General features: G+C 38.5%; 2 protein-coding genes across 2 annotated transcripts in view; both read right to left on the bottom strand.

Annotated features, from left to right (window-relative positions):
- Positions 1-26,538, bottom strand: part of LOC308073743 (limbic system-associated membrane protein-like) — a 398,830-nt gene that overhangs the window by 60,549 nt on the left and 311,743 nt on the right. The gene's annotated exons all lie outside the window — the stretch shown is intronic.
- Positions 1-26,538, bottom strand: part of LOC308105755 (uncharacterized protein) — a 64,457-nt gene that overhangs the window by 36,132 nt on the left and 1,787 nt on the right. The window contains exon 2 of the mRNA XM_080456682.1: positions 435-511. Coding sequence (XP_080312808.1) covers positions 435-482 — 48 coding nt within the window. The 5' untranslated portion in view covers positions 483-511. The remainder of the gene's footprint in view (positions 1-434; positions 512-26,538) is intronic.

Here is a 26,538-nt window from a genome sequence, read left to right on the forward strand (position 1 = left end):
GGAGACTGGAGACATAGCAGTTAATTAATATTGCATATTTTGAAATTGACCATAGGCTGACTATAGGTTGACCATTGACCATATTTAATGAATTGAACATGATCGTATAACACGTGGAAACATTTGCACTCAAATGCAGCTAATTCTGAGATTATGTTACAGCTGTGTGATGTATATTTTTTATCCCACATTGATTATTGTTTCACACACTTGTATTTTACAGGTGTAATGATTCATGTGTATCTCTGTTCCGTTTTCCTTTTGAAATTTAATGTACTCTATTGTTGCTTATTTTGATGTGTTTTTGTGGGGACTGCGGATGAAAATGAGCATAATTGCTAAGTCTGGTGTATTTACATTACATTACTGTTCATTAATAAAAAATAAAGCAAAGCTGTGAATAAAGAAGACAACAGTAAACAGATGTACTGTACCTGGGTCTGTGGAGCTGCCACTGATGCTGAAGGTGACTGGTCCTCCATTCTGGGCTTTACAAATGACAGCACAGAACCTGCACAATAACACCATGTCACAGTTAAGTGAAGAAACTCTTAGTGAAGAAAAACTAAACCAAAAAACAACAACATTCAACAAAACAAACTCTCAGAAAGTTAAAAGACAAAATAACTAGTTTCACATGAATAATATATCAGACCGCCAAATGCGTCAGCGCCGTGTCCCTTGTTGGGGGACATGATCTCCACTGTAAGACAATTAGACCTAGATAGCTCATTTAATTCAAACTGTATCCAATCATTTAAAAAATATATGTATATATATAATGTAAGTATTTTGTTTAAGAACGAGAGCTTTGTGTAACTACAACGTAGCTGCTCTGACCTGGTGACATCACGTCAGATTACTTACTTACTGCATTTTGCACATCTAGTTAAAATGTCTCTTCCATCTGATGTATTTATGGAAGAGTGTTGATAATGACTGATTCATGATATCTATCTATCTATCTATCTATCTATCTATCTATCTATCTATCTATCTATTTATCTATCTATCTGTCTATCTATCTATCACAGTGTGCATGTCTATCAACAAATACATTTGATGTGCTGAATGTGGAAGTAATCTCATGGGACGGCAGCAGGTCGGAGCAGATACAGTAGTTACCCATAAGCGCTCAAACAAAGTATTGAAACAAATAGTGTGGAAATGCTCAGAATATTTCCAACTTGTCGGAAATATAATCAAAAAGATATTGGACAGTGTTTTTAAACTATATAAGCTAATGTTTGTCTAATATCATAGGCTTACAATGGAGATCATTCCCTGAGAAGGGGCATGGCTTTGGTGGTGAAGTGTGGCTGGTCTGATCTATTCAAAGTTATACTTTAAAGTAAACAGGCTGTAAAACTACGTATTGGTACAGAATTATTATACCTTACAGACTACCTTGAACAAGGCATAGACACATGGATATGAATTCAGGTCATTTGTGTAGCTTTATAAATAAATCACAATCATTTCATTACTGATGTGGCTCAACAACGTCACTGAAATGGACATTCAGAATGATCTGTTTTTAAACATAATATTCTGTCTAATTGATATTTTTCCCATTATTTTTTCTCTTTTTGAGTTTGTCACATTCACATCCTGTCCAGTAACATCACAGCCAAACCAAACAAAACAACACAAACACTCTATCTCCATCATAAACCACCAAGAACATTGTATCTCTTCCTCCAGATGTAATATAAGTATTTTCCACATACAGTAATATGAAGACATGCAGGAAATGGATACATATTTGGATAATTGTTTGTCTGTCCATCACTGAAAGTCCACACTGTAAACCCCAATGCTATAAAACAATATTTGGTTTATGTATTGATAACTTGAAAAATGTTAAAAGGTCCTTCTAACTTAAACATATCGAGTACCTTGAGCATTTTGTTTCTTTTGAGTAATATAAAATTATATTTTTCTATTAATCTGAACTATTTTTGTGGATTAATTAAGCAGAACTCAGAACCTTTTATTGGCATTAACTTAAATCTCCTCACGTCCAACATGAGTGCGTCTGACGTCAGCCTACGTCAGGACGTAAAGGCTAAGTGGGCGGGCACTAACTCTCAGAAAAGTTTTTCTGTAATGGCGGACCTTCCTCGCACTGCGCTCAAACGCTGATTTTCTACACGCTTCCATCGAAAAAACATTTTATTCAAGAATATAACGTCTCACCACGTCAACTGTAAGTATATTAAACATTAAAACAATAGTTGTTTTTATAATTTGTTGATATTACGTTAGTTTCTGTTGAGTTGATTCGCCCGCGTAAACTTGTATGTGTATGTGTGTGTGCGTGCGTGCGTGTGTGTGTGTGTGTGTGTGTGTGTGTGTGTGTGTGTGTGTGTGTGTGTGTGGTATTACACATGAAGTGCGTTATATTAAACATGAAATCGGTAGTAGTTTGAATATTTGTTTTAGATTTGAAAGTTGTCCATGTCGAGTTTAAGAGAAGGCTAATAAAATTAGCATTTTAGCCTAATACGCGGTGTGTGGGGGTGGGTGTGTGAACGCGCACATAAGTTTGTGTGTAATCACTTCTTTAGGCGTACTTTCTGAATTAAGACACGGATAGTTTCTTTTTTCGGGTGGAAATAGTACATATTATGTGTGGAAATGTTGTTAATATCATGTTTCAAATGAATGAATGAATGATTTATACTATTAATACTTTCTATGCCGGCGCCACAGACAGTGTTGCCATGTCTGCTTATTATAAGTGACTATGGGCTTCTTTTTCTTTAAAGTTGCTCGTAAATATTGTATTTTGGGATTGTTTCTAAAGTGTAGTTTCTTATTTGATAAAAATAGATAAACAGATTTATAGTGCTCATGTAGCCTGTAGTCGCTTCTTTTGGGCTTGTTTTCCTAGACCTGGTTGCTTATTTCTCTCATATACTCTGGCAACACTGACGACAGGCTGCAGTGCTCAGCCTCTCGTCTTTAGTAACAAATAAAGAATACGCTTTCGTTACTCACCAAAACAAAGAAGGTTTTATGGAGTTGAAAGCCAACTTTACTAAGTGGGAACACTCTCCGCCCCCCACCTCACGTCTAAAATAAACTTTTTGCCCAAAATGTAAAATAATCCACCGGAAGGAAAACATGTTTTAGCTACTCCGCTGCGCCCCCTACATATCTTGTCAATAGAAAAATTCCATTGACCAGATCTGTAGAGGGCGCAGTGGAGTAACTAAATAATAGTGTAAATAAATAGTGTAGTATTACTGATAGTATTTACTGATCTGTAGAACACGATGCAGACTTATTGTCATTGATGAACTTTTAACCAAAGTTGAGTATTTTGCAAGTATATTAAATGAATTTGTCTTTCCAGCTGTGTGTACGTGCTGGTTTCCTGACCTGGTTTCCTGACCTGTCACCACAAGTTAAAACCTGACAGTTTCCTGACCTGTCACCTAGGCATGTAACGATTTATCGTATATCGATTTAAATCGATTCAAAGTGGTGACGATTTAAATCGATGCAATAAAATATGACATCGCGATGCAACCAGCAGAGGGCGCAATCGAGTCAGACTCCATTCCTTGTTATCCGCCTACTATTTTGTCCCCTCAGGGCCACCATAGCTGCCTCCGTCGGTCTCTTCTTCACTCACTCAACGGCAGGCTATGAACGGAGAGTGGGGTTCACGTCCTCTCAGGCTATGAAATCTAAACAACTAGGCGATCGCACTGCATAAAGAGGGAAATGTGCGTCGCATGTAAACATGTTTATTTGATTGATGAAAAGCCCAAACTATACCGTTTACCCCCTCCCCCATCTGACAATATTGTTAGCTGTTGTTAGCCTGTCTGATTTAAACTCTGTAGGAAACATACAACTGATAGGCTTCTAATGAAAACGGCTAATTCTGGAGCGCCTCGGTGCGGCTGCCGCTGCAGAGTACAATGAATAATAATCTATATGAATAATAATAATTTAACAATTGTATCAGACTGCTGACAACGTCAAACTCCTTTCAACACTGTCTGTCAGATATATAGCGAATTACATTGATATTAATCAATTAATTTTTAATCTAATCTCATTTGGAGCAGTTTAAAACAGTTTCCCTTATTACATAAATGTGTACAGAATGCTGAGAATATAGCATAGATAAAAAATTACTTGTAAATCCCAAGCTTGGAACAAAGGCTAAGCCTTAATTTGTTTATTTGAAGGTTTTCTTTATAATTTATTTCATCTGGGACATATGTTTTAAAATTCATTTATTTCATAATACTTATATATTTAAAGTTATTATTTTACAGATAAAAAAGTATATGTCTTAATGTGTACCTTACAGTTAATGCATGTACCTCATGAATAATAAAAAAGGCTTAATTTCATATATTGAAAAGAGGACAAGAGAAAATACAGTTGTTAAAAAATAGCAATTGATGTCTTGATTTTTGTAAGGGAAATAATCAAGGTTTTTCAGTAATTTGTCTCGAAAATAAATGTGCTTAAAAATCGTGAAAAATCGTATCGTGAACCTCGAATCGTGATTCGAATCGTATCGTGAGTTGAGTGAATCGTTACATGCCTACTGTCACCACAAGTTAAAACCTGACAGTTTCCTGACCTGTCACCACAAGTTAAATGTGAGTATTTCCTTCATACGTACATATACGCACACCTTGCCATGATGTAACTCCAAATATCAGTGAGATAGCTTCAAGACTTGCTCAAAGTCTCTCTTAGCACATAAACAATTACAGATGAAGTAGATTCTGAATATAAAATCCAGTTCTGCATATTGTTATAGTGCTGTTCACCCCACAAATGTATGTTCCATATAAATGCGGCATAATTTAAAAGTCAAACAGGCTTTCCAATGGTTTAAAATGTATTTCCAAGAAGCATTGTTAATAAAGAGAAATAATCTACCAAACATCTCAACTTTTTGTCTCCGCCAGGCCGAAAGGCATGGCGAGAGTATGTTTTGCACGCTGTCCGTCAGTCCGTGTGTGTATCTCACACGGCTGGCTTGATTGCAGCGATACTGAGCAATTCAGAACCTCTGCCCCAAATCTTCCACATGGGCCTGTTATAGCGCCACAAGGAGACCTCTTTTTGCAAAACACATTTGTTGACGGCACTCATTTTGTGCAAACATCACGCAAATAGGTATTCAATATCTCTATCGTCATTAAACAAAACCGGTCTTTCAGATTTTTCGTATTCCATCCTGATTGCCTAAAATGGCTTCCAAAGTTGGGAGGAGTGCTACGTTTTGAACAAAAGGCCTCAAATCATGAACACAGCATGCACTTTCCGTGAAATTTTGCACACACATTCCCACTATGTCGAGGAAGAAATGGCACTTGAACTTTTTTCAAATCAGCCTCATGGTGGCGCTATAACAGGCCAATTCGTGTTTTTACCTATAACAGCACCGATCTGTGTAAAACTTTGTATGCTCACTCCCTAAAGGTGTAAAACAATACTTTTCCCTGCATTTTTCACATCTGCCTTTTATAGCGTCATCAGGAGGCCTATTTATGTCATTTATTTTATGTGTTGGGCTGATTCTGGTCTGTAATTCACTGGGACTCAGTATTCACTCAGGACTGCAGAAAAAAACTAAACAAGCAAACATGGAACAAAAAGTTCAGATGTTTGGTACATTATTTCTCTTTTTTTAACAATGCTTCTTGGAAATAACTATTTGTGTCCGCAGAGATATGACTCATGTCTGGAAGGTTAGGATTATATAAAGACTTAATATTAATTACAGACATTCCCAGACTCAAGTAAAGTTACATCATGCCAAGGTACTACACAACCCAAAATTCTACCATAGCAGCTATATATTGACGAATCCACAGAGGCAGCCATAGCTGCGGTGTCAACGCTCCGCACCGCGACACCGCAGCAATACAGGCAGCGCGTCTGTGGATTTGTCTATAGAGAGGTTAAGCCATATATTTTGTTTAACTTTTTCGTATATATTGTCCATGTGGAGGCAGCCCGTCCCCCTTGATAAGCATTAAAACGGATCTTCTTTTTACAGGTCACTGACGGTGCCCAAATGACTTGGCCGTGTAAGTTGTGTTCAGTGTCTTTCACTGGCCGAGCACACTTATTCACGCATTATAGGCTGCTGCACAGTCAGTTTTCATCAGTCAGTCCACTGCCATGCCTTAATGGCGATTGCATGTGCACATTTAAGTCACTTGGTGCACTGGGAACACATTTATCAAGGAACCACACTGCTGAAATTAGCAGCAGTACAGGTCAGAGTCAAGAGCATGTCTCATTCAAGTGCCCTCTGTGCACTTTTGAGCAGCCTTTTTCAGAATCTGGGGCTCTCTATCATTTGAGAAGGCATTTAAAAAATCACGAGACAGTGGTGTGCCCATACAAAGAATGTACATACAGTACCAATGTAGCAAGTACCTTCAATTCTCATAAAAGTAGAGAACACCAACCAAGTCTTGGGTCAGACTATTGCAGTTACACGATCAGGCATGAAGATGTACAGAGTCAACCAGGCACTAGTTCAGAGGTCACTAGTGAGGTGGTCACTAGTGAAGTGGTCACTAGTGAACAATTTCCAGGTCACCAGATTACGGAGAAAGAGGATGCTCAGTGTGATACTGCCTTACTGAAAGATCAGCTCAAACATAATGTAGCTTCTTTGTTTCTAAAGATGCAGATTATCCTTCATGTCTCAAACACGGCTACCCAAGAAATAGTCGAGCACTTGAATGAAATGTTCTCTTTATCCAAGCCATTGGTCAAGGGAGGCTGTTAGTGAGGTTTTGCAGCGACATGGTCACAATGTTACTGATTGTACCCTGGATGAAGTTGTCAGCGCAGTCATGGACTCGAACGTTCTCTTTAGTGCCACATCTAAAGGTGCAGAGTTGTCGTCTTCCAAGCGAAGAAAAACATTTATTGAGCGCAACTATCCATTAGTGAAGCCAGTAGAATATCAGCTGGGGGAACCTGGCCATACTGTTATGTATGTTCCAATCCTTCAAATGATTCAGGAGTTGTTTAAAAACACTGATATTCTCAGCAAGATCAGAGAACCAAACACTGAGCGTAGTCAATTTGTATCATTCCGTGATGGCTCTTATTTCAAAGATAATGAGTTGCTCTCAAAAGAAGATCTAAACTTGTCACTTCAGTTTTATGTAGATGACCTTGAAATTGCAAACCCATGACCTCCATGTCCAAAATGTTGCAGAAAGTGACATTATCACCAGCCAGTATGGTGTTAATGGTGACTGTGCCTTGCGCAAATCACTTCGATACTTTCATCCTATAACAGGTTTTCCTCCAGATATTATCCATGATCTTTTGGAAGGTGTTGTCCCTTTTGAGCTTGCTCTTTGCATTAAAGAGATGATCCGGCTGAAGTACTTTACGCTAAAGTATTTGAATGAAAAGATCAGCTCATTCCCATATCAGCACACTGATAAAGTAGACAGACCTCAGCCAATTCCCAAAACATTCACGAAACGAGGCACAGTAGGAGGCAATGGGCATGAAAATGCCACAATGCTCAGACTGCTTCCATTATTTGTTGGCAATAGAGTACCAGAAAGGGATGGTGCCTGGTCAGTTTTGATGGATCTAAAAGTGGTGGTGGAATTGGCATTGTGCCAATCATTTACCAATGACTCCTTAGCGTATTTTCAGGGCTTAATTAGTGATCACAGACAGACACTGCAAGAGGTATTAAATAAATATAAACATCACTTTGTGGAGCACTATCCCGCCCTAGTTAGGTGCTTTGGTCCCCTGGTGCATGTTTGGACTTTGAGGTTCGAAGGGAAACACCGTTTTTTTAAGAAGGTGGTTCATGACACTATGAACTTTAAAAATGTTTTGAAGACGTTGGCAACCAGACACCAAAACATGATTGCATATCACCTTAGTTCACCATCCTTTTTCAGCCCTGAAGTCCAAACATCTAGAGTAGACTGTGTATTGGTTTCAACTCTTCCAGAGGTAGCCCAGGCACATATTAGACAACACACAGCCAGTGACACAGTCTACAGCACATCAAAGGTGACCATTCATGGCACAGACTACACCAGTGAAATGTTTGTGTCTGTTGGACATAGTGGGGGACTATCAAATTTCAGCAAAATTGCACAGTACTACCTTGTAAATCAAAATGTAGCCTTTCTCTGTTATGATTTTGAGACCTGGTATTCAGAGCATCTCCGTTCCTATGAGCTGTCAGCCACATGGTCAAGCCAATCTGTCTATGTGCTATCAGATCTCAACGACACTGTCACATTCTCAGCATACAAGATTGATGACTTGGTGCTGTTGACTCTAAAGAGGTTCATACATGTTAAAGAGAATTAGTGCAAACAAGCACAGGGGCGTGTGGGACCAAAATTCAGCTCTGGGATTTTCCGAACCGGCCCACACTTTTGTCAATGGGGGGGGGGGGGGGGTCGCGTTTTAACCCAGCAACCCTATGTATATTACGCCACTGCTGAAAAACGTCCCAGCCCAACAGTAACGTAACAAATAATTGCGGCCGCGCCGTAAATGGCCCGGCCGTTCTGGAACTTTCCCGAATTTCCCAGTGGCCAGCACGTCCCTGCTTGTAAATATCAAAGAATTCCATTAACCTCAGTTATTTTATTTTTTCCCCCCTCCTTTTTTCTATATATTTTATTGTTTTCCCCTCTATGTCTCTTGATTCATTAGTGCAATGGCAGCCACAGACCCTCAACCAATGATTCTTTGTGTCGTTGAGCCAGACCGTGTACGAAAATTAAAGCTCAGCTCACGGCCAGCCTCTGTAGATGCACTGATTCGGATCTTGAAAGAACAACTAGAGTTAGCCTTCGACTTCAGCTTGGAATATGAAGACCCAGACTTTGATGGAAACCGTACTGAACTAGGTCAAATTGAGGAGTTGCCACAAAAAGCTGTTGTACACATCTTACCGTCCATACTGAACTACTGTCAGATGTGTCAGATGTCCCATCCCCAGAACGTCAACAGAGGTGGCCAACAGGTGAATTTGAAATTCCCAAGTTTTCATTTGATGTTGAACTGGTACTTCAAAGGGGAAATGCTGAATATGAAAAAAATGGAAAACATCTGAAGTTGAAAAGAGACCAAAAGCATGACATCTTGGAAACGCTTGCAAAAGCCATCTTTAGCTTCAAGGCTTACGATAAGATCCCCGACAGAGAACAGGTGGCAAAGGCACTCGTGAACAAACATCCCTGTTTGAAAGAAGCAGGATCTGCCACTGGTTGGACTGAATGGGTTGGCAAAATTAAGGATAAGATGGGCAATTTCAGGAACAAGCTGAAGAAGGCAGGATGTCTGGAGGTCTCTGTTAATGGTGGAAAAATAAGTCGAAACCATCCTGAGAATGAATCTCCGCACACAAACATTAAAAGACCCAGGTGTGCAGAACTCAACTATCTACCCAACTTTCCCCAAGGACATGATGAGGCAAGTCTTGAGCTTTTGAGGAATAACATCGTTGAAGAAGTTCAGAAGACTGAGAGACACCTACCCCTCATTAGTAAGATGATGCAGACCACACTTGCCCTGCGGCGACAGACCATAGTGACTGCCCACCCACCCGTGAGAGAGATCCTGGACCAGTGGCCTGCTCTCCGAATGCAGTCTGAGGTAGGTTCAGGAATCACAAATGTTTTATTTTTAAACAATGGGTTAGTTATACACCATACTATAACTGTATGGTTACACGCATACAGTTACACACATTCACACATGCGAGCTAACCAGTACACCCACAATCCTACACCTTTAGCCATTAAGCAGTTGGAAGTTAAGTTGCCCCGATTTGCTTTCCCATTCAGGAGATGGAAAAGGTAACCTTGCATGCTCATCTGAACTCTAGGGCAACGCCCCACATGAGAAATAATCAACCAACATTTGAACTTTTGTATGTTTGCTTCTTCTTTTTTTAATGTAGGTGTATGCTGAGTTCCAGCGTATTACGAACCAGAACCTGCCAAACACTTTCTACGCTGAGCTGGATCGCCACACTCCACGGTTGATGGCTATGTTGAGGCTGAAAGCATCCAAAACAGGAAAGATTGCAGAGGCTTTGGCTGAAATATTCCAAGCCCATGATGAACAGGTCAAGATATTATGTATCTACATCATATAACAAGTGTAATGACCCAAATTACCTGTTTTTATGAAAAAATATATACAGTCGTAGATTTGCACACATTTTCACGCTTTCTTTTTTTTTTAAATGGCTCGTAGCACGTCACTCGGTGCCACGCTATGAGCTTGTAGATCTGCTATTTTTGAATAGCCAAAGAAATCTTAAAATGACACAGATGAGTCCCTGGTCGTAATGGGTGAAAGACGACTGTGTCCGCCCGGATATGACTTGAGCTCTGTCTTCTGATATGGTATTTTCTATGAAAAAAAAGTTATTCTGGCTAATTAACTAGTATAATAATATTTACACTTCTATTCTATGTTCACAGGAATTGCATGATATCCACACAAGGCGTACCACTGTGCTCCATGCCCTTCCTGTATTTCTGCGAGAGGATGCCTCTGCCGTCTTCAAAACATGCACAGTGAGTCCTCATTATCAGACCTAAATTAACCTTTAAACGTCTTGTTCGTGCCCATGTTATTTTATATACAGTGATGACGGGCTCTAAACACTTGTTAAATTGTACGAATATATTGGGCATGCTGTGTATTCATATTTTAACAAGCACTGAAGGCTGTCTAACACTTTTACACTGACAATCTAACCATCTCTGTGAAGGTCTCTGGTGCTGGGTGGACCTCATAGTGGTTACATGACTGACATGACCGTTGTCTTGTAGAAGACATTTTCCAGGGCATGTGATGTTATTGAGCGGTTGTTGTACACACACAGACTAGACACCATCTTAAAATATGTACAATGTTTTTGCAGAACAGATGCCACTGTAATTCAGTGACTCTCTTAATTTCGGTGCCCTTTGGAAATATACTGTACATACAAACCTAGCCAAAGTGGACAGCATCAGTGACATGCAAAAGCATCTGCAGGGCAGTGAATGTCCTCATCTGATCGAAAGTATGTAACATTTTAAGGGGGTTAAGTTTTTAAAAGAAGGGAGGAAAGTTTTGAATCTCTTCATTCCAATTATTAATCATTGCTATAGTTTGTTCAGTAACTGGGGTGTCCCCAGCTCTTTCGTAAACGGAACATTTATATCAGGATACCAATTGTATCCGCTCAGAAGAGAGAACTCCACACAAGATAATTTATCAGCTTCAATTCTCTAGTATTACATTTCCAAATTCGGCTGCTTTTTTAAAATCATCACTTTGAATTGCACTTGTTTATCCTGTATCCTCTGAGTTCTTTCTCCACCTCAACTGTATACTATAATAATACTAAAGGGCTAGACAGGTGGAGAAACCTGTTACTGAACACCATAGCAATGATGGCTTTTGAACTCTAGAGTGATGTGATTAGTATGTGATGTCCACTTCTTTCATTCCTTCAGGAGGAGGACGAGGATGATCCAGGGCTGTTTGGCGCAGTATCCCTCCTGACAGCTGCGGCAGTCGGTGACAATCTCAAGCGGCCAATTCACTACAACCCTAAGAAGGTAACCATCATCATTGAAGGTGATGATGCTGTTGCTGTCGTGTTTGGTCTGATGTACGGACTACATCTTACTTATCCCAAAGGACTGACCAACACGTTTGAATTTATTCAGAAGGTTTTACTGGGTTTATATGGTGGGAAACTATCTCCCAGAGTGCAGAGCCTGAAGAATGAGTTGTTCATGAGTATATAGATTGTGGACGCCAGAAATAGCTGCTCTACAAGCTCTCGTACACGTCATGAGCATGTTGATCGGCTATTTCTGATGAAGAGATTAGCTGTAGAAGGAAACGAGCAAGTGCAACTCAGGTCTGTCTCACTTAGAATTGAGGGTTTAAGAGGTTAGGGTGCCTTCATATGGGTGCATTTCTCCTTTCCGACATGTCGCCTTTCCGACGTTGACGAACCCTATACCTAACCCTAACCCTAACCGCACGCGGAAGCCACTAGTCGGAGTGGTGAGATGTCGGAATGGAAGGAGCACCCCCCTTCATATAGTTTACACTGTACAGTTCAACAAACTGCTTAATGGCTAAGAACACTGAAAAGCTGATAACACCTATGCTACTAACCAGGCAACGTGTTTAAAACGAAGATGATTCTTAGTTCTCAGGCAGCTTTACAGGTGCAGAGTTGTCTTAAGAGTCCAGTGGTTATAGGTGACCTTGAAAAATAATCTTAAGTCAGTTCAGTGAGAGAAGAGCCACTTTAGTTTGAAGCACATTGCCTGGTGTGTTGGATCGATCTTTTCGGCTTTCCTGTGTTCCTACCTAAGGTGCTTGTTGAGCACTGCTGTTTTTTTTGTTTTGTTTTTGGACATATAGGTGAATTTTTTTTTTTTTAAATATAGTAGATCAACTATTTGTATTCCTTTTGCGCAATAGTCATGGAGTTATTAGCTTTTTAGAGGGCAATTCAAAACCTCTTGCATGCACTTAAAATTAAAAAAACAAATGGATCTGCTGGTTATCTCTTCACTTGGAAGCAGACTTCTAAAGTAGATGTTTCCATCTTTACAGACCTATCTTGATGGGAGGGCTAAGAAAAGGGTACAGGTTTAGAAGTCTGTTAGATGGGTGACGCTGTATAGTTTTACAAAACTCCACAAAGGGCTAAACAAATAACGCAGGTTTTACACATATTTCTCTATGCACATGTACATGCAGTTATTATTTTGTATTTATTTTTGTTCTGCCTTCAAGGATATTCCTGTTCATCTGTTTTATTTTATCTACTAGAACATATTTACTGACAATTCATTTAATTTGCACTTTTTTAGTTTACATTTCACTTGTTCTAGAAGTTAATAATGTTTACAATCTGCTCATGACAAGATGTAATTTGCTCATGACAGTTATGGATGTATTCAACCGTGTAAAAAAAAGTACATGGTACTTTGCACTGTTTTGTAATTGTTTTATGAAGAGTTAACCACACACGTTTGCATAAAATGGCCTGAAGGTCCTAAAGTTTGCTGCATTATTCAACTGTTTACTAAAACATATTTAGTGACAATTAATTTCATTTGATCTTTTTTAGTTTACATTTCTGTTCGAGAAGTAAAGAATGTTTACAATCTGCTCATGACAAGATGTAATTTTCTCATGACATTTATGGATGTATTCAACCGTGTAAAAAAAGTACATTGTACTTTGCACTGTTTTGTAATAGTTTTATGAACAGTTAACCACACACGTTTGCACTAAATGGCCTGAAGGTCCTAAAGTTTGCTGCACTAGTCTGGTTATTCAACTGTTTACTAAAACATATAAGTTTACGTTCTAGAAGTTAAGAATGTTTACAATCTGCTCATGACAAGATGTAATTTGCTCATGAGTCAATGGATGTATTCAACCGTGTAAAAAAAAAAGTACATGGTACTTTGCACTGTTTTGTAATAGTGAAGATTAAAGGAAGAGTTAAAGGGCAAGACCACTTTGGTAGAGGTTTGGGTTGTGTAGTTACCTTGCTATGATGGAACTCCAAAGGTGGGCAAGAAATAAAAAATAATTGCTCCATTGATTAGAAATTGATAATTCTGAATTTGCTCCTCATTGACTTACATTGTACGGTAAAACAGCTCTCAAAGTCACTCTTTTAGCACAATAAATGAACACAAACAAAGTTGATTCAGACAATATAGAACATCACCAAACCCAGTACTGTTTGTTTTTTTAAATAAATATGTTAACTTCCTGCCGATTTAACTATTTACAAAAAAAGAAATCGGTAGGCCTACTGGGTTTGGTGATCTATATTGTCTGAATCAACTTTGTTTGCGTTTGTTTATGTGCTAAAAGAGTGACTTTGAGAGCTGTTTTACCGTACAATGTAAGTCAATGAGGAGCATATTTTGCATTATCAATTTCTAATCAATGGAGCAATAATTTTAGATTTCTTGTCCACCTTGGAGTTACATCATGGCAAGCTAACTACACAACCCAAACCTCTACCAAAGTGGTCTTACCCTTTAACCACACACACTAGCATAAAACGTCCTGAAGGTCCTAAAGTTTGCTGCACTAGGCAAATTGGGGGGAAATCTTAAGTCAGTTCAGTGAGAGAAGAGCCACTTTAGTTTGAAGCACATTGCCTGGTGTGTTGGATCTATCTTTTCGGCTTTCCTGTGTTCCTACCAAGGTGCTTGTTGAGCACTGCTGTTTTTTTTGTTTTGTTTTTGGACATATAGGTGATTTTTTTTTTTTTTTTAATATAGTAGATCAACTATTTGTATTCCTTTTGCGCAATAGTCATGGAGTTATTAGCTTTTTAGAGGGCAATTCAAAACCTCTTGCATGCACTTAAAATTAAAAAAACAAATGGATCTGCTGGTTATCTCTTCACTTGGAAGCAGACTTCTAAAGTAGATGTTTCCATCTTTACAGACCTATCTTGATGGGAGGGCTAAGAAAAGGGTACAGGTTTAGAAGTCTGTTAGATGGGTGACGCTGTATAGTTTTACAAAACTCCACAAAGGGCTAAACAAATAACGCAGGTTTTACACATAAAAAAACCCAAACCTCTACCAAAGTGGTCTTACCCTTTAACCACACACACTAGCATAAAACGTCCTGAAGGTCCTAAAGTTTGCTGCACTAGGCAAATTGGGGGGAAATTGTATAGTGTTATTACTTGTGTGCAGATGTGTTTGGACAAATAACTCTAATTGTTTGCACTTTCAATGGACCCTACGCCTCAGGATTAAAACTATAGGACCGCACACTGGAAATGTGTTTATTTGACATAATTGTGTTTATGCATAGGGGAGAACGGGGTAAGATGAACCACTTTTTACTTATGCAAGGAAAGATGAGATGGAAGTAAAATCTAAACATCTACTAAAACTTCAATATGTCTTCTATCAATTGATATAATGAGTGTGCATCTATGACAAATGGTTGTAAAAATATGGGTTCTCAAAAAAAAGTGGTCATGTGGTTCAACTTGCCCCAGGTAAGGGGTAAGTTGATCCTAGTCAAGGGGTAAATTTACCCATATGATATTTTGCATTTTCAAGTTTAAACTTGAACAAATAATGTATTCACGTATCAACAATAATTTAATAACACATTTCCCTTTTGCAAATAGTCTTATTTATTTTCTTAATGGTATTTAAACAATATAAAACCAATTAAATAATGTTTGTTATTCAGAACCTTTTAATATTTGCAATTGTTAATACAATATTGAAAACTTCTCTTAAATGAGTGTATTCATCCAAATGAAAAGTCATACAGCATAATTTGAGAAGCAAAGACATAATAAAAAATATGAATGGTGATTAATATTAGGATAATTGGTTCAATTTACCCCAAGGCATTTGGTTCATCTTGCCCCATGGCCACCATTTTGACCTAACCTGGCTAGCTTAATGCTTCAGGCTAATCTTTAGCTAAATGATTCACATGGTTTTATACATTGGAATATCACCAACATGCATGATATATAAGTTTAGACCTGGGTACATTTGCTTTAAAATAAAAATCATTATACCAGAAAAGTAAAAAATTAACTTTGACCAGCAAAAAACACTTTTTTTGTGTAGAAATATACTTATCACTTTGCCCATGTGTCTCTCAACTTCACAGCCAGGTGGAAATGATGGGTGTGTCCTAATTTTAAGGTCACATGACAACTCATGTGTATAGTTTTAAAGATACAGGGGGTGGTTCAACTTACCCAGAGGTTCATCTTACCCCGTTCTCCCCTACCTTTTATATATTAATGTATTTTTGTAAAAAAAATCTTTTGACAGCCCATTTCTTATAATTTGTTTTATTTTTGCATTTCAAAATGTGTTGGAGGAGGAAAGATACCTTTTGCACTTTCAATGGATCCACTGTTTGAAAAGAATTGTTAACATTATGGTCCACATCAAATAAATGTTGAGTTCATGGAATATGATATATTGTTTTTGGAGTTGTGATTATAATGTATAGTTGTATATTTGACTTAGTAAATAATTTCATTTAGCACAAATATAATTGAGTTGATGTAATACATATATTTAATTCATCATCAATAAAAGGTACATGTAGTACTAACTACAATTATTTGAGTTAACATTAATCGATATATAGAAGTACAAGTAAATAAAAAGTTTTAAGTTCTGATAATCGATATATAGAAGTGCCAGTAAATAAAACGTTTTAAGTTCTGATAATCGATATATAGAAGTGCCAGTAAATAAAAAGGTTTAAGTTCTGATAATCGATATATAGAAGTGCAAGTAAATAAAAAGTTTAAGTTCTGAATACATCTGACTTTTGAGTTTGGTAAACCCAGAAATAGAAGTACAATTAACTTAAAAGTTTCAAGTTCTGCATACTCAACTTTAGAGTTTGAAAACTTAAAACTTTTGAGGTAAATGATTGCATCAAAAGTTTTGAGTTTTCCTTACTTGTTAGGGTTTACAGTGCAGACACAGTTGTTAGAAGTGATCTTGTGATGAGTGTGCACATATCCAATCTATTTAATTCACTGAAACACAAGTATAAGAGTAGGTGACGCCAGACCATCCGTATTGATTAAAGTAATTATATCAACTGCTGTCATGAATGGCAAAGAACAGTTTCAAAAAGGATTTTAAACACTTTTAAACACAGAAGAATAGAAACTCTATACTGGTATCTATACTGTATATTCTACATCCAGTGTGTTGTGGCTAAAACAGTGGAGTCAAACACAGTCAAGACACAGAGAATACGTTCATCTTTTAAAGCTTGTTATGAACATGGGATGTATGTTGCAACAGTCATGGATGTTCTACATCCATAGTGTGTTGTAGTGTGATTGCAACTGTATTGTTTTACATGACTGAGTGGTTTATGATTTATTCCAGAACATACTGTACACACTCTACTGGGTTCATCACCATGCCGGCTTGTGATGGACATTTTTGTTAAATGTTATATTTCCCACAGATAATAATAATGAGCGGCCATGCTATTACCTGATACACAGACCTAGGGCTACCAGTGGACTCCTGATGTGCCATAGTGTCTGTGCCAATGTGATACACATTTTAAAATGATAGTACTGCTGCATTCATTAAATCAGTGTGCTACATATTGTGAAGAAAACCTGGCTGTATACAGGCATCAATGCAACATGGTTTCAGAGGTCACATGAGGGATTCCATTAAATGATTCCATTAAATGAATGAATCTGTAGAGAGTTAACTCCAACTAAAAAGTATAATATTTGCCCACTAGATGTAGTGGAGTAGAAGTATAAAGTACTGGAAAATGTGTTCCTGTTGCTGATACTGACGAATGGTGATAATAATTTTAGGTCTAATATTTATTTTGTGGAATAAAGAATATCTAATCATGTTGTAGACCATCAAGACAATTTAGGATGTCTTGTTGACACCTGCCTCATCAGTTTGTACTGTATAAGCATCTCACCACTGTACTGAATCAAAACAAGACCAGGCAAGACTAGTAGGTGACATGCACTTAAAGGACAAGTTCTGACTAAATAACATATAGGCTCATTTTCCTACTTATATTGATCCTAAATAACTGTCCATGGGGTCTATTTGCAGAATTGCCCCTGTTCAGTTTCCCCATCAGTCCCCACCAGCCCTCATAGCATAGAGCCATAAGCATATTGCTACTTAAGCTATTTGAGATTATTTTTTTCATGAACCTGTTATTAGTTGTCATTACACACACATCCATGCCTTGGTTGTCACACACGAGCCACTACAGTCTCGTAAATCATGTTTTGGGGTGAGCGTTAGGCACAACTGCCAATCGAAGTGACTGTACTGGCCAATCACAGCGTGTCTTTTCCGAGACTTGGCAATACACATAACAGCTTAACATCTGTTTAGCAGACTACGGCGGCTCATGTAGGACAAACAAGGCATGGATGTGTGTGTAATGACAACGAATAACAGATTCATGAAAAAACTAATCACTTTTGACTGCAACAAATAGAGTAAGTAGCTTATGGTCTCTGCTCTATGCTATGAGGGCTGCTGGGGACTGATGGGGAAACTGGACAACAGGGGCAATTCTGCAAATAGACCCCATGGCCAGTTATTTGAGATCAATATAAGTAGGAAAATGAGCCTATATGTTATTTAGTCCGAACTATGTAATTTAGTCCAAAATAGACACAAACTGGTCAATTAAGTACATGTCTGAGTACATGTACTTGTTACTTGCCACATGTTGTAGCTATTCTTTTGTGTCCATCACAATTAGACTTGAGTGCCTTTGGTACCTGCATTCCTACATAACCACAAATGTGTTTTTTAGCAAACTTTTAGCACGCACTATCCAGCCCCCCAGGCTGGAACAGTTAAGTTGACATTAAAGTTCTTATTCATATTAAAATATGCTGCTATTAATTCACATTTAAGCTTTTATGAAAATGAAGTAAAAAAAAAATAATTGAAACAGGGCTTAAGTGGTTAATTCATAATGCACTTTTTCCCTTCCTAGAAATGTAGTGAGGTCAAAACTACAACATTTGTTTTTGAAATGTAGTGGAGTGAAAGTAATAAATATCCCAAATACTCTCAGAAGTCCTAGAATCTAAATTAGTTTGAGACCATTTTGGAAATAATAATCAAACCAAAATAGCCGATCTACAAGCTCACACGAGATCTATATACAATGGTTTAAATAACCTCCATAATGCTACTAAACTAGCCCTTTAAAATCATTTCAATAACCTCCCCAGCATAATGCTACTAAACCAGCCCTATATACAATCATTTGTGACCACTTTTGACTGAAGGACAGTCATTTTGCTGGTGCCCATTGTTCAGGAAAGGAGAAAAAACTTTTTTGTTTCATTTTTTTTTTTTATACAAAAGGAGTTAATAGCCCAGTTAGACTCTTCCCATACTAGAGTATGTCTGACAGAAATTTCAGAGCTTAAATCAACATGTAAATAAGAAATACATGCAGAAACATGTAGTAAAATATAAGGTTAGAGCTAGCTATTTCTACCCGATCGTTTTGAAAGGTATCACTACTAGTCTGTTGGCTTGTGTCTAATGTAAATGTCAAAAAAAGATGTATAAACAATCATATTTTGTTAAAACTGTTGTGAAAAGGTATCTTTGTTATGTCCTCCTGCACACTGGAACCAGCCGGTTCCAGCAGGGGGCAGTGGCAAATACTTGGTCTCAGAGAGCATACATAACAAAGAGAGCCTAACCCTAACCCTTCAAACAAAGGATTATGTAAATCCCGCTATGCATGATGGGATTGATAGCCCAGTAGTACTATCTCTGAATGAGATCCATTCAACTGGTCTTTCTCTACTGAAGAGTTTTTAACTTGACTTCAGTTCTATAAGCTGTAGTTTCAAAAATATTCACTCAATCTTATTAACCAAATATATCATTGTTTTGCTACGATTCCCTGCTTTCATATGACATGAAAAAACGAAAATGAAAAAAGCCTAGATGACTTATCCTTTATCGTGGTGGGTCACATTTCAATAACCTCCCCAGGCTAAAATCATCGAGTAGCGCCGATCATAGCACTACTGTACAGTATGTCACACAAAGCTTGGCCAATCAAACCTAGATGTCAAGTTTGTGACATTTTATGCAACATTTGTTGGCCAATCAAATCCAGATGTTAGGTTTTGTGACGCTCACCCAAGATAGGCTTTCTGGTAGCTTCAATGTTGCATTTGAACTGTTGTGTGGGAAGGACTGGCCATCAGCAATGGTGTAATTTGTGCCTTGGATAAAATAAAATAAATAGTGATGAAACTGAAGCCTAGTCTTACAGTAGTTTCACACATTTAGTCCAACGATGCCCACAAACAGGAGTTTTGAGCCACACACAATCGGTCTGTCTGTCTGTGCGTGTGACGTGTGTGTGTGTGTGGTAGACAGGTGCTACATTCCCATAGCAGATCAGCTTAATGTAAGTGTGGATGATTAAAAGATGATTAGATTGATTAGATACGACTGAACTTTTTTCACACTAATGAGTCTGACTCCCAAACCCACATGGAGCAACTGGTGTTCAACACATAAAGACAGTTTTGTTCCCATTTTAACCAGATGAACCCCAGCCTCCCTATTCTGGTCATGTTATAATAGGCCAACATTCTGCCAAAAACACAATCTACAATCTCACAACGAGTCACATTGGAATATGTTATAGACAGACAGAGCTTGTAGATCAGCTATTTTCAGCAAAGAGATTTGGTCGTAGATCCATGGGGGGCTGCAGTTAACTAAGTATAGGGGTTTACAGTAAGTGGTTAGGAGTATGTTCTACATACATTTGAGCTGCTCTTGTTCATCAATGTTCTTTCCTGAATGTTGTGTCAAGCTCCTTCTAGTCATATGTTCTCTTAAGCACCTACACCTGTGAGAGTGGTGAGGCATTCTGGGAGATGTAGTGTGTGCGATGGCGGCCATGTTGGGATGTTACAGCTCATTGGATCCGATATGGGAATGCACAGATATAAAAACGTAGATACTTCATTGGCCGCTGCAGTTCATTGGAGCGATGTGTCACCATGGCCGCCATGTTGGGAAGGGTAAGCCGAGCCTTCTAATGCATGTCTGTCTATTGAGTCATAAATGATAGTCATAAAACATTTATGTCTCTAGTCACTGAAATAGACAATAACATGAAATATGCAGATATACCACACAAATAGCCTTTTCTGTTTAAATCCAACACCCTCATAATGTTATTCTATTCAGGTCAGAACACAGCCATCTATGAAGTTTTTTTGGACCACAAATGTTATAATAAATACCATAATGACATTTTTGTTTATATCATTGTCAATATTATTTATTTCATTGTGGTAATTATTGTTACATTTTTGGACCAAAATAACATATCCATCACATTTGAAAGACAGTAATTTACCATTATTGACAGTCTGTTCCATATTATAATGGCACTGAAAGCATACAGTACATAACACATAACACTCCAAGACCGTTGAAAGAAATAACATCAAAGTCGCAGAGCAGTAGTCTATTACATAATGGTTTATACATAAAATAAATAAATACATAAAGTAAAAATAACTAAAATCCCTGGAAGATTTGCAAAACTTTTGCCATGTTGCCACTGCACTCTTTTTGTGTGTAGTTTGTGTGTAGTTTGGCGATGTGGTGAAGCGAGCCTCAATTAGTAAAATTGAGACACAACTAAAGACAATAACCATTATACAACAGGTAGTTCCGACCAAGCAATCTGATTGGCTGAAATAGCTTTCTAGCCGTGCTTCAAACCAGCATCATAGCACGGGCCTAATCACATTAATAAATCACTCCGCACTGCAGTCCGCACCTGATTAGACCATATATGGTACAGCTGTGCTGTGACGTCACGCTGTCCCACGGTAGGAAAACAAACAGACAGTAGCCTGACCCACCGCCGCCACCGGAGAACAAACAGCTATGCAAAATGGACTATGTTGTTAATTTTGACTTATTTGGTGGACTTACGGTTGATCAATGGTTAGAAGGTTATAAATATCCTCCTGTGTTAAAGTAAAATTACTCCCATTTCGTTAACAGTCCAGTGTATGTTATACTTTATCGTACGAAGGTATCGCACGGCGAAAATAGCCGATCTACAAGTTCACAACACGTCGCCATCGCGACGCGTTGTCAGCTTGTAGATCAGTTATTTTGGCCACGTGACACGGTCGTACGACGGAGCATATAGCCTACTGGAATTCATTCCACTGCGCAAGCTGATAGCTCGGCTGTGTTGATGAGACGGTGCCTCAGGCTTATAGTGCTGCTACAGGGACTATTTAATGTCTCAGTGAAAAAATCTTCTCTTTACAGGGAAACGGATAAAAGCGAAACATTTTTATTATGAATTGCTCCACAATATGAATACATTTGGATGTGTTTTGTTGGTAACTGTTGTATAATCGCAATATTACACTCGAGGGTGTGCTTTACCTTACATTATTGGCACTTCTGTGATGCTGGCGGAACTCGGCTTTGCCTCGTTCCTGACCGCATCACAGGCGTGCCAATAATGACGGTAAAGCACACCCTCTCGTGTAATATTGCTTAAATCTCATCCCAAGCTGCACACAGACTAACCATGTTTCTTCTTGCAGTGGAGTTCTGCAGAGTTCCAACCTGCTGCTTATCTGCCTCTAATGAGAATATGGCACCCGTGGGGACATACAGCCCCAGAATCCAATGTGGCGTCTACCATTTTATGTCTATGTGGGAATGCACCATAGACATAAGTAGGTAAACGCCTTCGCCACACGGCAACACCACCTCCATATTACTGTATGTAGGGAAGCTGCAATAACTGCAAGAAATATGTCTGAGTTGTATAGAATAGAAGTCCCTGAGACGAAACAAATGTTTCTGTTTTATAACTATAATTTCCATAACACAGTTAAAAGCAGTATACGAAGCAATAGAATAAAAATAGATATGAAACACCTCTTCATAGTAGGGGGTACTAAGTGAAAAATCGTTACGCGGCGGATAAAAGCATGAAATTTGATACAGATGTCCCTTGGGTCATCCTAAAACATCCTAGAAGGGGTGCCCAAAAAAATCTTAAACAGGAAGTGAGTTATGGACAAAATCCAAAATGGCCTCCTAAACTGTTGACCGTTGACTCAAAAGACACCAAAATAATCTCCAAAAAGCATAAAATGTGGCACACATGTCCTTTGGGTCATCCTAAGACATCCTAGAAGGGGAGCCCAAAAAAATCTGAAACAGGAAGTGAGTTATTGACCAAATTGAAAATGGCCGCCTAGTGTTGTCGATTGACTCAAAAGACAACTAAAGAATCTCCAAAAAGTATAAAATGTGTCACACATGTCCCTTGTGTCATCCTAAGACATCCTAGAAGGGGTGCCCAAAAAAGTCTTCAACAGGAAGTGAGTTATTGACTAAATTGAAAATGGCCGCCTACAGTGTTGGCGATTGACTCAAAAAGCCTATAGAATCTCCAAAAAGTATACAATTTGGCACATATGTCCCTTGGGTCATCCTAACACATCCTAGAAGGGGTGCCAAACATAATCTGAAACAGGAAGTGAGTTATTGACTAAATTGAAAATGTCCGCCTACAGTGTTGAAAGATGATGCAAGATACCTACAGAATCTCATAAAAGCATGAAATGTGGTACAAATGTCCCTTGGGTGATCTGAACAAGGGGTGCCCAAAAAGGTTTTAAACAGGAAGTGACCGCCTAAAAGCAGTTGACACAAAAGAAAACATAAGGGGACGTCATAAAAGTGTATAATTTGGTACGTACATTGAGTGCTTCTTAATATATCCTAGAAGGGGTTATTTATTTGTTTGCTTGTTTATTAAACTTTTTAGGAAGGGACCATGTTGAAGAAATTCTAAATGGCTGTTTAAACAGTTGACCATGGCAGTCTGCATATTATGCAGACTCAATACAACAGGTTATGCAGTGCATAACTTGCCGTATTTTGTAGTCTACCTTCTGTTTTCATTTCTACATCACTTATTTATTTTACTTTCTGCATAATTTTTGTATTGTACTCTTTGAATCTTCTTTATTTATCTAACTCTCTGCATATTCTCATTTATTTTACTCTGCATCTTATCTTACTCTGCATATTCTTATTTTACTCTCTGCATCTTATTTATTTTGCACTTTACATCTTCTTGCTTGTTTTACACTCTATCTTCTCATGTATTTTCTTCTTGATCATTACTGTTTTTTTGTGATTAGTGTTTAGTAACTACATGTATTCATGTGTGCCATTTCGCAATTACCAGCACATTGGCATAATGCTCTGCAAGGTAACCCAGCATCCCGGCATCTACACTTTCTCGAACAGAAGGGCTCAGCTTTGCAGCCACACTTGAGTTCTCTACAAACTTAAGCAGCCTCTGGCAAGAGTGTCCATAAAGGTGTCCACGAATCAGCGACTTTAATTTATTTGTCAGGAGATGGTAGAGATTGCATAGCTTTCAGGCTTCTGGACCAAATGCTAGATTGGCTGCTCGATTTGAATATTGTAGCAGTGCAGCCCGTGTGGGAGGAGTGTTTTCCATTGAGAGACTATTCAAACTTTTTTTGGCACCCCTTAGGATGCATTCAGATCACCCAAGGGACATTTGTACCAAATTTCATGCTTTTATGAGATTATTTTTTATGAGTGTCTTTTGCATCATCTGTCAAGACTGTACACAGCCATTTTCAATTTAGTCAATAACTCACTTCCTGTTTCAGATAATTTCAGGCACCCCTTCTAGGATGTCTTAGGATGACCCAAGGGACATGTATGCCATTATGAGATTCTTTAGTTGTCTTTTGAGTCAATCGGCAACACTGTAGGCGGTCATTTTCAATTTTGTCAATGACTCACTTCCTGTTTAAGATTTTTTTGGGCACCCCTTCTGGGATGTCTTGGGATGACCCAAGGGACATGTATGCCAAATTGTATGCTTTTATGAGATTCTTTAGTTGTCTTTTGAGTCAATAGATAACACTGTAGGCGGCCATTTTCAATTTGGTCAATAACTCAGTTCCTGCTTAAGATTTCTTTGGGCACCCCTTCTAGGATGTCTTAGGATGACCAAAAAGACATGTGTGCCAAATTGTATGCTTTTATGAGATTCTTTAGTTGTCTTTTGAGTCAATCGACAACACTAGGCGGCCATTTTCAATTTAGTCAATAACTCACTTCCTGTTTCAGATTCCTTTGGGCACCCCTTCTAGGATGTCTTAGGATGACCCAAGGGACATATGTGCCAAATTTTATGCTTTTTGGAGATTCTTTTGGTGTCTTTTGAGTCAACGGTCAACAGTTTAGGTGGCCATTTTGAATTTTGTCCATAAGTCACTTCCTGTTTAAGATTTTTTTGGGCACCCCTTCTAGGATGTTTTAGGATGACCCAAGGGACATCTGTATCAAATTTCATGCTTTTATCCGCCGCGTAACGATTTGGCCATTTTTTGTGCTTAGTACCCCCTACTATCAGGGGTCATCACCATGCCGGTTTGTGATGGAACATTTTTGTTTTGCAATATTTCTGCATTAATTAAATCTGTGGCCTCTCTATTCTGAAGAAAACATGAGACTAATTGGCTCTTATCAGTACAGTCAGTGCTTTCATCACACATTACCTGAACACAATAAGAACATTATAATGAATAAAAGTAAATGTTTCATTATGTATTTATTATTATTTTTATGTTTAAAAAAATCTTGCCACGGACACATTGATGACCCCTGTCTGCTTCAGACAAATACGGTGTGAATGTTGATGAGTTCAAAGCCATCAGGAATCAATGTATTCATGAACACAATGAAGTGATGTCATATAGTCAGGGCTGTTAAGTCCATTTTTATGTTACAATCGTTCACTTTGTGATACAAGCGCCAACTTTGGCATGAACAATGCCTAGGACCTACTTTTGCAGAAAAGCCTGTTAGCCACGCAAAAAAATCCAATATGGCTGCCATTTTCCAAAATGGCTGCTGGCGAAAGACATTTTATGTGTATTTTGACCTGGATTGTGATTGGATTTTGATTATTTTAGTATCAACATATAGTTTTGACTCCCCCACCCCCTTCCCCGTTAGCCACGTGAAAAAAAACCCAATATGGCTGCCATTTTCCAAAATGGCTTCAGGCAAAGGGCATTTTATGTGTATTTTGACCTGGATTGTGATTGGATTATCCAATTTTGATTATTTTGGCATCAGAATATAGTTTTGACTCCCCCCGCCCCCTCCCCCGTTAGCCACGCAAAAAAAAAACAATATGGCTGCCACTTTCCAAAATGGCTGTTGGGGAAAGACATTGTATGTGTATTTTGACCTGGATTGTGATTGGATTTTGATTATTTTGGTATCTACATATGAGTTTTTACCCCCCCCCCCTGGATCACAAATGGTTCTAATCGTCACATTTGCTGGCACTCAGCTGTGTGCACTGAAGGCCAAAGCGGTAGCACTGCATCTACCACGACATTCAGTCTTGCACCGGCATTTTGTCAGTTGTTCACAAATCTGGGCAATTGGTGAGTGTCATCCACGCTACTTGCCAAATATCATCTTCTGCTCGCCATCCCCAGCTGGCAGGGCTCTCTGTATGCATTTGACATACAGTTGCCTGGCTTCAGACACGGGCAACTTGATAAGTGGCATGCTTCACATGATGTGCAAGAGATGCCCTTGTAGGTGGAATGGCATCATAGGACCTCTGCTTCCATGCAAACAGGTAAAATCTTGCATCATCAACCCCATCAGCAGTGCTGTTCTTGTCATGCACTGTTACTGGTGGGTATTGACTGAGCTTCTGGAAGACATGAGACACTTCAGGCCACACTTGCCATGCTGTCTTTTTGCCTTTTCCCACGAAAGGCTGACACGACATCACATCCAGTGAAAGCGTGAAAGAAAAGGATGCCAATGGATTTCTCAGGGCCTAGAT

The sequence above is a fragment of the Gymnoscopelus braueri genome, assembly GCF_963280865.1.
Source record: "Gymnoscopelus braueri genome assembly, chromosome: 18".
Classification (NCBI taxonomy): Eukaryota; Metazoa; Chordata; class Actinopteri; order Myctophiformes; family Myctophidae; genus Gymnoscopelus; species Gymnoscopelus braueri.